Source organism: Pagrus major, chromosome 11, assembly GCF_040436345.1.
Source record: "Pagrus major chromosome 11, Pma_NU_1.0".
NCBI lineage: Eukaryota > Metazoa > Chordata > Actinopteri > Spariformes > Sparidae > Pagrus > Pagrus major.
Window position 1 is genome coordinate 22935651 of NC_133225.1, and position 13131 is coordinate 22948781.

General features: G+C 40.1%; 1 protein-coding gene across 4 annotated transcripts in view; it reads left to right on the forward strand.

The window, feature by feature from the left end:
- The window catches only part of tprb (translocated promoter region b, nuclear basket protein), a 24772-nt gene continuing 11641 nt past the window's right edge, over window positions 1-13131 (forward strand). For all 4 annotated transcript variants that reach the window (XM_073476176.1, XM_073476178.1, XM_073476177.1 and 1 more), the window contains exons 1-32: window positions 1-155; window positions 536-640; window positions 745-818; window positions 1621-1717; window positions 1835-1938; window positions 2102-2266; window positions 2570-2662; window positions 2808-2888; window positions 3398-3485; window positions 3639-3779; window positions 3939-4039; window positions 4415-4612; window positions 4877-4984; window positions 5098-5324; window positions 5496-5659; window positions 5846-5988; window positions 6501-6649; window positions 6824-6986; window positions 7098-7232; window positions 7318-7458; window positions 7744-7912; window positions 8489-8655; window positions 9296-9448; window positions 9610-9726; window positions 10381-10584; window positions 10824-11011; window positions 11128-11275; window positions 11647-11784; window positions 11943-12074; window positions 12262-12392; window positions 12525-12735; window positions 12893-13039. In XM_073476176.1, coding sequence (XP_073332277.1) covers window positions 5-155; window positions 536-640; window positions 745-818; window positions 1621-1717; window positions 1835-1938; window positions 2102-2266; window positions 2570-2662; window positions 2808-2888; window positions 3398-3485; window positions 3639-3779; window positions 3939-4039; window positions 4415-4612; window positions 4877-4984; window positions 5098-5324; window positions 5496-5659; window positions 5846-5988; window positions 6501-6649; window positions 6824-6986; window positions 7098-7232; window positions 7318-7458; window positions 7744-7912; window positions 8489-8655; window positions 9296-9448; window positions 9610-9726; window positions 10381-10584; window positions 10824-11011; window positions 11128-11275; window positions 11647-11784; window positions 11943-12074; window positions 12262-12392; window positions 12525-12735; window positions 12893-13039 — 4533 coding nt within the window. In that variant the 5' untranslated portion in view covers window positions 1-4. The remainder of the gene's footprint in view (window positions 156-535; window positions 641-744; window positions 819-1620; window positions 1718-1834; window positions 1939-2101; window positions 2267-2569; window positions 2663-2807; window positions 2889-3397; window positions 3486-3638; window positions 3780-3938; window positions 4040-4414; window positions 4613-4876; window positions 4985-5097; window positions 5325-5495; window positions 5660-5845; window positions 5989-6500; window positions 6650-6823; window positions 6987-7097; window positions 7233-7317; window positions 7459-7743; window positions 7913-8488; window positions 8656-9295; window positions 9449-9609; window positions 9727-10380; window positions 10585-10823; window positions 11012-11127; window positions 11276-11646; window positions 11785-11942; window positions 12075-12261; window positions 12393-12524; window positions 12736-12892; window positions 13040-13131) is intronic.

Sequence of the window (13131 nt, forward strand, 5' to 3'; positions counted from 1 at the left end):
AAAAATGGCGGCACTGCTGCTGCAGGAGTTGGAGAGCTCCGAGGTATCTAAGTTACCAAAAACAGTTCAAAACAAACTGGAGAGGATTCTTTCGGATCAGCAATATGAAATCGATTCTCTGAAAGCACAGCAGGAACAATTTCGGGTTGACAGCGGTAAGATAAAGCCCGGAATTTTGATAGTTAGCGGTGCTAAAGTGTTTTGCTTTGCTCATCATGCACACATGTCGGTTAACGGCACAAAGTTAAACTTCATAATTTATCTTTAAACATACTAACACATTAACCTCACGTTGTAAATTGTGTTAGATTTCTATCAATGGCTTACAGAGTGTGTACTAAAGCTAACATTAGGTCAAACTGCCGGCTATCATCTACCACGATTTGTTGCTAATGCTAGCCTTAGCTAACCTACATGCTAGCTGTGAGCATTGACATAAACAAGATGACATTGAACAGTAAATAGCTGCATGAAGTAGAGGTATCCAGCTAACTGTTTTAACATTTAATGTCTGTTTCTGCTAACCTTCCTCCAGAGCAACACTTCTTTGAAAAAGTGAAACAGCTCGCTCAATGTCAGGAGGAGTTTTTGTCCCAGACTCAAGATCATCTTAAGCTCAAAGAGGAGTTTACCAAGCTTGGTAAGAGTAAATTAGACTGAACGTACTGTAACATTACAGCTTGACTCAGCTCTTCTGGGTTGTATTACTTCATGATATTGACTTTCTTCAAATCCCCCCTTCAGACGATGAACTTAAAACTGTGCGTGAGAAGAACAGGGAATATGAATCCGGTCAAGAGAGGTTGTCATCAGAGAAGGTAAGGCAAAGAAAATCAGCCATGATCATAATAATCAATTTGTTTCAGTCATATTACTGTGTGGTTATATTCTGTGTTAATATGTGCTGCTGCCACGTTTTACAAAAGTTTATGATAGTAAATGAGGAGTCTTTGAGTTTTGGACTGTTGGTTGGACAAAAAAAATAATTTGAAGACATCACTGGAAAATTGTGAGAAGCTTTTTTTCAATTTTTTGATCTTTTGTAGGCTAAACGAGTTGTGAAAATAATCGGCAGATTAATTGATAATGGAATAATCCTTAGTTGCAGCCACCCTACATGGTGATGACTTGCATGTAATTAGTGGTGCTGTTGTAATAGTTGCAGTATGGGTGATGTCTACACTCAATCAACTTATCTGCTAACTTTAGTACAGTTCTATTTCCGTATATATTCCAGATGTTAAGACTTGCCTACATTTGTTTGCTGTATTTTTCTGATTTTATCAAGCCTCTGTCAACACGTCAACGATCATCCACACAACAGTTTTAAGAAGCTTTTGTCAACACCAAGTGTCTCCTAAAGCATATAAAAAAAACATCCATCATTGTTTTTGTTGTTTTGCATTTCCTATTGGCATACAGTACATGGAGAGAAACATGTATTGGAAATGCTTCAACTCCATGTTGAAGAATGGACCAACTTTTTCAATTAACTTTATAGTTGAACTCACTGAATGGTTATATTGTTGTCTCCAAAATTTCACATGTAGTCTGTAAGAAACGCTTCATTTGAAAGTTGTGTTTGCAATCCCTATGGTAAAAATATTTCATGTGTTTTAGACTTTGCTGGCAAAAGCCAAAGAGGAACTGGAGACAGAAAAGCGAGAGCTTGTGCGAACACTGGAGAGAAGATCCTTGGAAGTGGAGCATTTAAATGGTATGGATAGATGAATTAGACTTTAGATATTTGTTAAAGCTATTCTTTTTGTTTCTGTTGGTAAATACTAACTAGCTCTTACTCATGGCACTTGTGTTATTTCTGTTGCTCCACTAGATGACCTCAGGCAACACAACGATAAGTTGGTAGAAGTCAGCACCTCTAAGATGGCCCTGCAGATGAAGTTAGATGAACTTGAAGCAGCTGAAGTCAACATTAAAGTGAGCATTCTTGTCATTTTTACTATGATTTTTTATAATATCTTAACATCAGAGTTTTCTGTGGATGAAATGACTTTGTAAACGGCTATAACTGCCTACTAAAGTCAGCATATTCCCTTTTAAACATGTCTCTGAATTAAGTTGTTTTGTTTTGCCTTTACAGTACAAGGAGAAGCGAATGGAACAAGAGAAGGAGCTGCTGAATGGCCAAACATCTTGGCTGAATGAAGAGTTGAAGGCTAAGAGTGAGGAGATGTTGTCCCTGTCCCGACAGAAAGGAAACGAGATCCTGGAACTGAAGTGCAACCTGGAAAACAAGGAAGATGAGGCATGTCTCTTCTTGTTTATAAAGCTGAATGACATGGAGGAATAAAGCTATGATGGCTGGATGGATGAACAGAAAACATTGGCACGACAGTATTTCATTTTGTTGAAGTACATCACTTTATATGTATAGACAGCAGTTTTGCAATAGACATGGTACATGGTTGGTACTTTGTACAGATTACTTTTCCTGCCCAGAGCTCTGCTACTTTATGTACTGAGTCAATTTAAATACTTTCTTCAGTTATGAATGATTACCATCATCTCTTACGGTCTTTACTAAAGTTTTCTTCCTTTTGACTTTCAGTTAAAAAGACTCCAAGACCAAGTGAGCAGTTTGAAGACTTCAAACGAAAACCATCAGAAACAGAATGAGGAGTTGGTCAGCAAACTAAAAGAAGTATGTGTGTGGTATTTCTTACAGCCTATCCCAAGTTTTCACTCTGTCTTCATTTACACAGAAACAAGAATTCAATTTTTGTCCTGTACTGTATATTCTGCAACAAACTCATCAGTGTTTATGACCAGGTTTTTACTCATTCTAGGCCAAGGAACAGCAAGTCACCATGGAGAAAAAGTTCAGAAACGAGCTGAATGCCAACATTAAACTTTCCAATCTATACAAGGTACGGCTATGACAAGAATCTGATGTGATGCCTTACTTTGTACCAACAAAGAATTTACTCCCAATGATTAATTTCAGTCCAGGAAGTATCACTGTTTCACATCATATAGAATATTCAAGTACCAAATGACTTCTCGAATTTGTGATTAGATGATGTTTTTAAGGGTGAAATCACAGCAATAACTTTTTGATATTATTTTTTTAAACTTCTAAAATCACCTTTCATGTATGTGAAGATAGTAATGTAGTACCAGCCAGGACTCACATAAACTTCAATCATCTGACTGCAGGAAGAATTTTTGTGCAGGCTTATTGCAGTGATGCCGCACAGCTAGACATTTTTCCTTTTCCAAACATGTCGCTGAGGACAAAATCAATGCTGCTTATTTCTTTCATCTGTGGTTTGACATATGTGCTTTATATCTACTATGACTGAGAAATTATTTACTGTTACGTTTAAGTTCCTTTGCCATTCTTTTACCAACACTAACCCTGTTGTTGTGGTGACAGGGAGCAGCAGCAGATTCTGAGGCAAAAAGTGAGGAGCTGAGTCGGGCAGTGGAAGAACTGCATAAACTGCTGAAGGATGCTGGAGAAGGTGCAAGGCTATCACACTATGACCACTACTACCATTCCCATTATTTAGTGCTCGACTTCTTCAGACACATTTTGCTTCGTGGTTTAACTGTTAATGTAGTTTCCAGTTATTGCTATTTGCTGATGGTTGTCCTGTTTACTTCTTCTGCCTCAGCCAACAAGGCCCTTGAGGAGAAGGTGCAGGAGATGAATGGTGCCACAGACAAGAGTGTTGCTGAGCTAAAGGAGAGGATCCAGGTTCTTGAGAAAGAGTTGGACAATGCCAATGAGCTGCTGTCAAGTTCTAAACTCAGAGGTTTGTTGGGGTGATTTTTGGCTTCATTGCACTTTTTACATTGTGGACATCCTGAACTCAACTTTCTTGGATTTAAAATAAAGAAAATCCCTGAATGTTTGCTTTTCTTAAATCAGCAACTTTAACCTGTGATCTTTCCTCTACTGTTTGAATGTCCAGGCCCTGTTGGTACATCTGTGCTCACAGAGGAGCAAATGACAACAATGTCTCCAACAGCAGCTGCTGTATCCAAGATCAAGCCTGGCATGAAGCTGACAGAGGTATGTGCAACTGAATTTCAACACCCAAATCACTTAATTAGATACTAGTAGAATTTGGAAATAGATCCAAGGTTATGCCTTGTGAAAATTGTTTTGATATTGATGCGTTGCAATGGACTGCTACATTAATCGATCTAATGCAGTCGGTAAACCAAGTTAAGTTGATACTTGGTTTGGTTTTGACTTGGAAATACCTCAGTGTAGGACAGTTGCATTTAGAATGCACATTTTTGGGGCTGTTAAGCGATATTATCTAGTTGTTATCTACTTGCTTGTGCTACTTGCTCGGTAAACAGTGTTGAACTAACTTAGCACAGCAAAGTTGTTTCTTTTGGGCTGTCTTGTTTTGATACAAGCTGTAATCTGTATTTTCAGTTGTATACAGCATATGTGGAGAGCCAAGAGCAGCTGCAGTTGGAGCGTTTGGAGAACAAACGGGTCAACAAGTACCTGGATGACATTGTGCAGGAAGTGGAAGCAAAAGCCCCCATCCTCAAACGGCAAAGGGACGAACACGAGCGCATGCAGAAGTCAGTGGCCAGTCTTTCTGCCAAGCTGGAGCAGGCTGTTAAGGTGAGTAATGCAGAAAAGACAAGATTTTATTAGGTTACATGTCTGCTTTTCCTCCATCATAGATTTGTTTGTGTTGTGTTGGTCATTACATGCTTAATGTGTGCAAATTTTATGGTTAGTATGATAAATGAGTAAATACATTTCTCAGTGGACCAAAATGAGTAAAATAATACTGATCAATACTGGTTAGTAAAGAATAATACTATAATAATACTACAATTAGTATTTTATTTTTAAAAAATGTTTTACGTGTGTTTATTTAAGGAGGTGCACCGTCTGCAGAAGGAGGCTGATGAAGCTAACAAGCGCTCCTCAGTTATGGAAAGGGACAACCAGAGGTGTGAACTGCAGCTGGTAGACATGGCCCAGCAGGTGTGTTTTCACTTTTTTCCTCCAGTTTTAAAAATAATGCCTGTAAAATATGCATTATCAGATTTCTCAACATTTTTATTTTTCTATTTTCCATCCTTTGTCTTTCCTCTCAGGTGCGTGTGCTGCTGATCGAGCTAGAAGAGGCTCGTGGAAACCATGTTGTTCATGAGGAGGAGGTGAGCTCGGCCGACGTCAGCAGCACATCAGAGGTGATCAGCCAACACCTGGTGACCTTCCGCAGTGTAGAGGAGCTACAGAAGCAGAACCAGCGTCTTCTGGTGGCCCTCAGAGAGCTCAGTGATGCCCAGGAGAAGGAGGAGTTTGAGGCCACTGGCAATAAGTATGTTAGAATGTGTGCTGACGTAGAAATTTTTTTGTGTGATGAAAGACATGCTTAAGATCAAACATGGCAAGCTTTAAAACAACCCATTGTTATATTCATAAATCCATTATTATAAGTAACTAAAGACGTCAAATTGTTAGTTGGGCTAAGAAGTATGAACTGTTACAGGCGAGGTGAACTGGAGCAGAGTTTGAACAAAGCCCAGACTGAGCTGGAGTCCCTGAAAGAGCAACGCAGCCAACAGGTTAAGATGACTGAGTCCATCGTCAGGCAAAGGGACATGTACCGTGTGCTGCTGGCTCAGGCAACTGGAGTCAGCTTCCCACAGCAAGGTAACGGACACGAGAAGAACCAAATTACATTCGGTTGACAGAATACATGACATCCTGTGCTTGCACATTTAGCTGCTTCGATTATGGTAAAAAGCATGGTTAAGTTTCAGTCAGCAGCACAAATTGCCCTAATACATTGCTGTGATTTTTCATATTTGACTGAACTTCTGAGTGTTTTTCCTGAAGGTGCACCACCTGAGGAGTTCTCCCTGACTTCCACCCCCCGACGCTCACCTTCATCCATTCCCGCCACTGGAACACCCACTGCACTTGTCTCCATGGCAACAGAGTCAACTGAAGCATTGGAGGCCAAGGCAGCTTTGCGACAGGTGAGTGCCATATTTGCAAATTTGCAGACAGCATTTAAACTGATATTTTCACATTTTTTACTGCAGCTGCCAACAGCAAATATACAACAGATGTAGATATAAGAAGTATTTTTATTGAGTGTGTTAATCTCAGCAATGTAGGTTATCTACTCCCATAGCATCAGCTGTCCAGATTTTATCACTGAAAAATAGCAAGGCAACCTGTAGAACTGTATTTATGTATGTATTCACTTATGACCTCTGCCACTAGATGGCAATGTGTCTTTATTAAGAGATCAGTTATTATGTGAATGAAGTTGAGTAAAGTTAAAGAGTGCAACAGTGTCAAGTGCACAAATAAGAACTGAAAAGGATTTAGGTTTATGTGAGTAAAAACACTCGGCAGCACTCTCATAGGAATGGGTCAAAGCCTGGGGTAACATGTGTTGGTCACCCATGTAAAAATGCTATTTCTCAGATAAAAAATAACTAACTGTTGACATTAAACAAATTCTGTCTGGTTGCATCTTCAGTTGCAGGAGGTCTTCTCCACCTATAAGAAGGAGCGTGTGGAGAGTGACAAAGCACTGATGGAGCAGAATGAGAAGCTCCAGGAGCAGCTTTCTGACCTACACTCCCAGAATGCCAAGATATCCACCCAGCTAGAGTTTGCTTCCAAGAGGTTAGTGTGAAAAACATGAGCAGGAACAGCTTGCATTAAAAAAGTAACTACTATTCTGATGTAACTCTAGACCTTCATTGCTTTTTCTAGTTTACTCACCCCATAATCTGTTTTAAAAGTACATAGGAGAGCACATATGTCACTCAAAAGGATGTCTGTGTCAAAAAACATCAGGTATGAGATGCTGCAAGACAACGTTGAGAGCTACAGGAAAGAGATCGCTTCCCTTAGAGAGAAAGAACAGAAGATGTCCGCTGCTACGCAGAAGCATGAGCAGACCATCCACACTTTGAATGAGGATCTGAGAGCTGCCAAAGAGAAAGTGGCCATGGCTGAGGTTTGTATTCATTACAACAACCTTGTCCTTTTTCATGGTGTTTATGCCCAAGTTTGTTTTCTTTGCCTTTTAATGCTGAGCCTTCTTGTCTTATCTCCTCCTGTTTCTTAGGGCCACGCTGAGAGCCTGCGTAAGGAAAGAGACATGCTGAAGCTGGTGGAGTCCAGGCTGAATCAGGAGAAGGAGACAATCCTGGGCCAACAACAGACCCAGAACCTGCTTCTGACCAACCTCCAGACCATTCAGGTAATCCATGAGTGTGATATTTCTTGCTCATTGTGTCAAGCTCACATAAACACAGTTCAAAATCATAACTGCTGCCTTCTTTTAGGCCACTCTTGAGCGTTCGGAGACTGATACACGTCAGCGTCTAAACAGCCAGTTGGAGAAGCAGGAACGTGAGATCTCCCAGCTGCAGAAGAGGCTGGAGAACGAGGTAGAGCAGCGCCACCTGCTCAGCAGAAACCAGGAAGTAAGAAAAACTTTGAATCGTTGACCATCTTTTTTCCGCCATTATACAAGGATGTTGCACCTAAATCACATTTGCCTAAGTCCGAGCTGTTGTTGAGTAATAATAAATCAATACTGTTTACTGTCTTTGAAGAACAATGTACCACCTTGTTTAATCTTGAAACACACCTTCTTTGAAAATTAAAAGCATCCATGCCTAGACTCACCCCAGCTCATGAATATAGATCAAATGGAGCAGCCATTGAATATTTTGTTTACCATACAACATCATTTTAATCATGTACAGATCCAGTTGATGGATGCAAAGAGACAGCTGGAGACACAGGTGGCCTTACAACAGAAGACCAAGGAGCTGTTGAACACTGCCGAGTTGGAGCTCAACACCCTCAGGCTGCAACAAGGCAGCAGCGAAGCTCGTCACCCCCTCAGCTCCCCATCTACACCCATTCTCAGAGGTTAGCACAAACCCAGAAGAACGTAACCGGCATTACAGTACACATAGTAATCCATGCATGCACAGGCCTAAACGTATCGTGCTTTCCCTGGTCCTCATTAAATCCCATGACCTCAAATTCAAGCAAAACAATACCTTGGTTAACGTCTTTGGAAGTCAAATCATTTAAAGCATCTTGTAAAGTTACTGTCTGTGTAATTATTGTGTGCTACTCTGACCATTTACATGCTTGTTTGCATTTTTGGGACGCTAATAAGACAAGTAAATTGCCCAATTTTACAAGTTCTGTCCTTTTTCCTTCTCGACTGACCCAGTTTCATACTTGACCTACTTTTTAAAAACAAATATATATGCTAAGATGCTATGGTCTCACTAACTAACTTAGTTCTTTTAACAGTTTATATGAGACAGATCAAATATAAAATCCAATGAGTTTTTAAGCACAGACTCTTAACAATGTAATGGTGTTTTCATTTATCCACAATCCATCCTCCCTCCCCTCTTTAAGGCACATACTAATTGTACTGTTGTCAAATTTCATTACTTACCTCTGGCACTGCTTCGTCCTGGTTTTTAGGCCTGCAGGGTTCAGATCAAGACAGAGAGGACCTACAGGGCCGCCTGCGGCTCGCTGAAACCCGGGCAGAAGAGCTGGCAGAGAACCTCAGGACTGCCACCTCTAGCATGGAGCAGTACAGAGCCATGGCTCAGAGCCTGGAGGAGTCCCTGGACAAAGAGAAACAGGTGCAAAAGAAAAATCCAAACTGCTTGTCAGCGTGCCACGTCTCAGTCAAAGCAATTGACCGCAACCACAAAAACGATTAAAAAAATCATAAATAGTTGTGTAAATATAATACAGGATTGCCTGCTTCCCACATAATTGCTCACACATCTGTGGTAATTATCTGACATTAAGTGCCAAAGTGTGGAAATTTATTATCATTACTTTTTATTGCATGATTTCCAGTGCATCTGTCTACCAGGTATTCATGATATAATCTTCAGTTGACAGAAGTTGTCAGCATTTTTCCTGCCAATTAAGCAATTACATGGCTTACTTAGTTGTTGGACTAGGTTTTTAATTTTTTTTCTCACCTCATAGTATTTGGGTGTTGTGTTGGCTAGAAACCTGACTTTCCCAAATGTGCACAGTTGATTTTTTTATTTAAAACAAGCCAAAATGTTACATTTTCATCTGAATCGCTTTTGATCTTTTGTTTAACACTGATTTGAAATTTTGTTGGAAAGTTTGACAATATTTTCAGCAATTAGTGATGTATGTCTTAGCTTTTACCTCTGAAAAACATTTGGGATATTATTGCACTGTGGGAATTTTTGATTTATATGATTGAAATGTAATAAATGTTTTTTTCTTTTTAACCAGGTAACAGAGCAAGCACGCTCATCCATTGAAGTTCGTATGAAGGAGGCTGAGCAGCAGCACCGCAGGTTGGAGGAGAAGCTTCTGGAAGCAGCGAAGGAGAAACAGGAGTTGGAGGAGCAGAAGAGGAGAGCCCAGGCCTCTCTGGAGGAGCAGGTATATTACATCTCACATTTTAAGCTATTTTTATACATACTGATTCAAAATGCTGCCAATCTCCTTTTAAAATGTAGGAGAAATGTAGAAGCTAAAACAAAGTTTAGCTTGTGAGAGGTGTTTTGATGTTCTGTTTTATTTGACATTATACATCATTTTAGATAAACGGACTGAGGAGAAGTCTCAGCAGTGCCCAGGCAGATCACCAGTCAGTGCTTCAGCAAGTGGCGGTATCTGAAGCCCACCAGCAGCAGGCTCTAAAAGACAGCCAGGAGCAGGTAAGCAGCTCTTATGCAATTTTATATCAAGGATTACAATGAACATTTCTTATTTTATGGGAATGTTACAGGTTCGAGGCCTATACAATCACTTTTTTAATGTAATTGAAATCAATGTATCCAATACTTATCACTATTTAATTTCCTGTTTTCTAATAACTTTTAAAAGAAATTTCCTCCAGATTAAACTGGGAAAAAGCCACAACATTTTCCTCATGTACATATTTTACTCATTGTATTTTACATAATATGGATTTCATAAAATATCTCTCTGTACAACTAGTTATATATCTCAGAAATAAAAGGCTATTCCATTGGGAGCAAAGGTTCATTGTATCCTGTTATATTCTGTCAAATTCTTTAAAATCAGCGTAGATCTCCTCTCTCAGCATACCTCTTTGAGTGATCACAAAGCAAGAAGAAACATCAAGTAATGTTAAAAACAGCTTACTATATCGCTAAAACATCTGGTAAAACTGACAACCAGATGTCAAGATGGATCAGGCAATGAAAAGACTTGAGTGACATTTAATTATCTCACTGTCAGGTTTTCCAATGGCAACCAAAAGTGCAAGTGCAATTACACACTTTTACTTTAACATCTGAGGACGATAGCAAATCGTTATTTTGTTGTTGTTTTTTTCCGTTTCCCAGGCGAAGCTGGCAGCTGAAGCACAAGATAAGTATGAGCGGGAGATGATGCTGCATGCCGCAGACGTAGAGGCCCTGCAGGCTGCTAAGGCTCAGGCCCTGCAGGCCGTCGAGCTCAGACACCAGCTGGAGGAGAGAGCCCAAAGGACCAGTGCTGAGCTTCTGGAGGCAAGGGTCTCCTGGGAGGAGCAGGAGAAGATCCTCAAGGTCAGTTGTTGAGGAGAATGATGCACATATAGGTGGTGACCAGACAGGATTAGATAAAATCACAGGAACATCTCTTTCACAGTAAAACTGCATATTATAAGACATTTATATCAGGGACATTGAATTTGATCATATTTTAAGGTGTTGTAATTATTTTGTTCAGCTACTACTTATCATTTGTCTTTAATAGAAATTAAAGTAATAACATTTTGATTAAAATTTCTCTGTTCATATCAAAGGAGGAGACATCCAAGATGGAGAGCCGCAATGAGGAGTTGCAGAGGCAGAACACCCTCCTGCATGAACAGATCCAGACGATGAGCAGCAAGATGGCTGACAATTTGCAACGTGCTGCCAGTGAAAGTCCAATGAACATCTCCCTGTCTGAAGAGGGCAAATCTCAAGATCAAGTCCTAGAGATTCTCAGGTAAAGCATTTTCTTCCCTTCTTGTACTTAAAGAGTCAAATGAAGTCTATAGTAAATTGAAGGGAAAAAAAATGTCCTTCACTATTTTTGATATCCTTATTTGTTCTCCATCGCAGGTTTGTTCGTCGGGAGAAGGAGATTGCAGAGTCTCGTTTTGAAGTTGCTCAAGGGGAGAGTTTGCGTTACCGTCTGAGGGTGGAGCATCTGGAACGAGAGCTGAAGGAGGTGCAGGACAGCTTAAGTGCCTCAAAGGAGAGGATGCAGGTATTTTACCAATAATGTTGCTGACAACACTTTTTCTTCAGCAAGGTCAGAATTTGACATTGCAGGTGTAGTGAACAAGCTAGCTGACAGACTCAGATGTTTGTATTTTTTGACTCCTGTCCACTAAAAACAATATCTGTCAATATTTTTTTATACCAGTTGGTTGATTAAAGGAAAATTGAGAATCTCTTTTCTTGGACAGTTTGTTTATCTTTGTTAATAAATCCTCAGTTTGCTCACTTTCCTCCAAGGACATGAGGTCAAGGGCAATTTAGTCAATAATAACAATAAGAAGACATATATTCATACAAGTCTAACCTGGGTAATAGGACTCAAACCTAGACTAAAAGCCCATTGATATTCTTACTCAGGTGACAGCGAAGACCCTGGCTCAGCACGATGAGCTAATGAAGAAGACAGAGACGATGAGCATCCTGATGGAGACCAACAAGATGCTGAGAGAGGAGAAGGACAAGATTGAGCAAGAACTGCAGCAAACCCAAGCTAAGGTATCTTTTTAAAGAAAAAAATTGAATTTGTTGTGTTGCATATGATATACTCTGGATTTACTCTATTATCGTGGTATTAGAAGCTGTTGACGTATTTGAGAAGTACTCCTGGGTGAACTCTCAAATCCAGACATTTCAGCTCACCTTCTGTGTTTCAGCTACAAAAGCTTGAGTCAGACATCATGCCGCTGCAGCAGGCTAACTCTGAGCTGAGCGAGAAGAGTGGCATGCTGCAGGCAGAGAAGAAGATACTGGAAGAGGAGATCAAGCGCTGGAAAGCTCGTACTCAGGTCAGTGAAAGGACTAGAAAGAAATTAAAAAACGTATAATGTTGAAGGGGAAAAATACATCTGTCATCGGAAAAGTAGATGTCTTGCTACTTTAAATATGTTATAAAGAAAAGTAGTTGAAGTGTTACTGGTGTAAAATGATAAAACTTATAAATAAAAACAACAACTTCTTCTCTTGTTCTTTTAGCATTTGGTGAGCCAGCAAAAAGATTCAGATCCAGAAGAGTATAAACGTCTGCACTTAGAGAAGGAGGCTCATCTCAAACGCATTCAGCAGCTCAATGAGGAGAACTCCAGACTTAAAGCAGAGGCTGTAAGGTGAGGGATTATGAATGATTTATCTGCTGAATTTTTATTAAGCAGCATATGTGATAACCTTTTCTCCCTCCATTCCAACTGGTTCTTTTCTGCCACTACATTTTCACAACCTCTTCTTTTCTCTCTATCAAGGACCAATAATCTGACCACATCCCTCCAAAGCCAGATGCAGAACTTGCGTGACAATATAAGTAAGGTAACTGATGAGAGGAATATGCTGAAGAAGGAAGTTGAGACCAAGAACCAGGAACTTCAGGAGAAGGTGCGGACTATCACCCAGGTCAAGAAGATTGGACGGCGTTATAAAACTCAGTACGATGAACTCAAAGTGGAACATGACAAGGTGAGAGATCAGTAGCTGTTATTCTCACAGCCTTAGTCTTTCAACAAAAAGTTCATGGTTGTATTGTATGTTTCAATATATTTTGACTAGTCGCTTAAAGCCACCCCTGTTATGCTGTTTTTAGCATAATTAATTTTTCATACTGCGTTTCCCCTAGATGGTTGCTGAGGCTGCAGCAGGCCCATCCCAAGAAGAAGAGGCTCGACAAGCATCAGTTCAGGAGCTGCAGAGCCTCAGAGATTCTCTGAGCCAGGCCGAAGCTAAGACCAGAGAGCTGGAAGGACAGCTTGAGAACATCAACAAGGTTAAACACCACAAGTTTCAGCCAAACCCTTTGAACAGTCTCCTTTGTAGTTACTTTGTAGTCGCTTGCATAACTAACAGTTTACATCACTG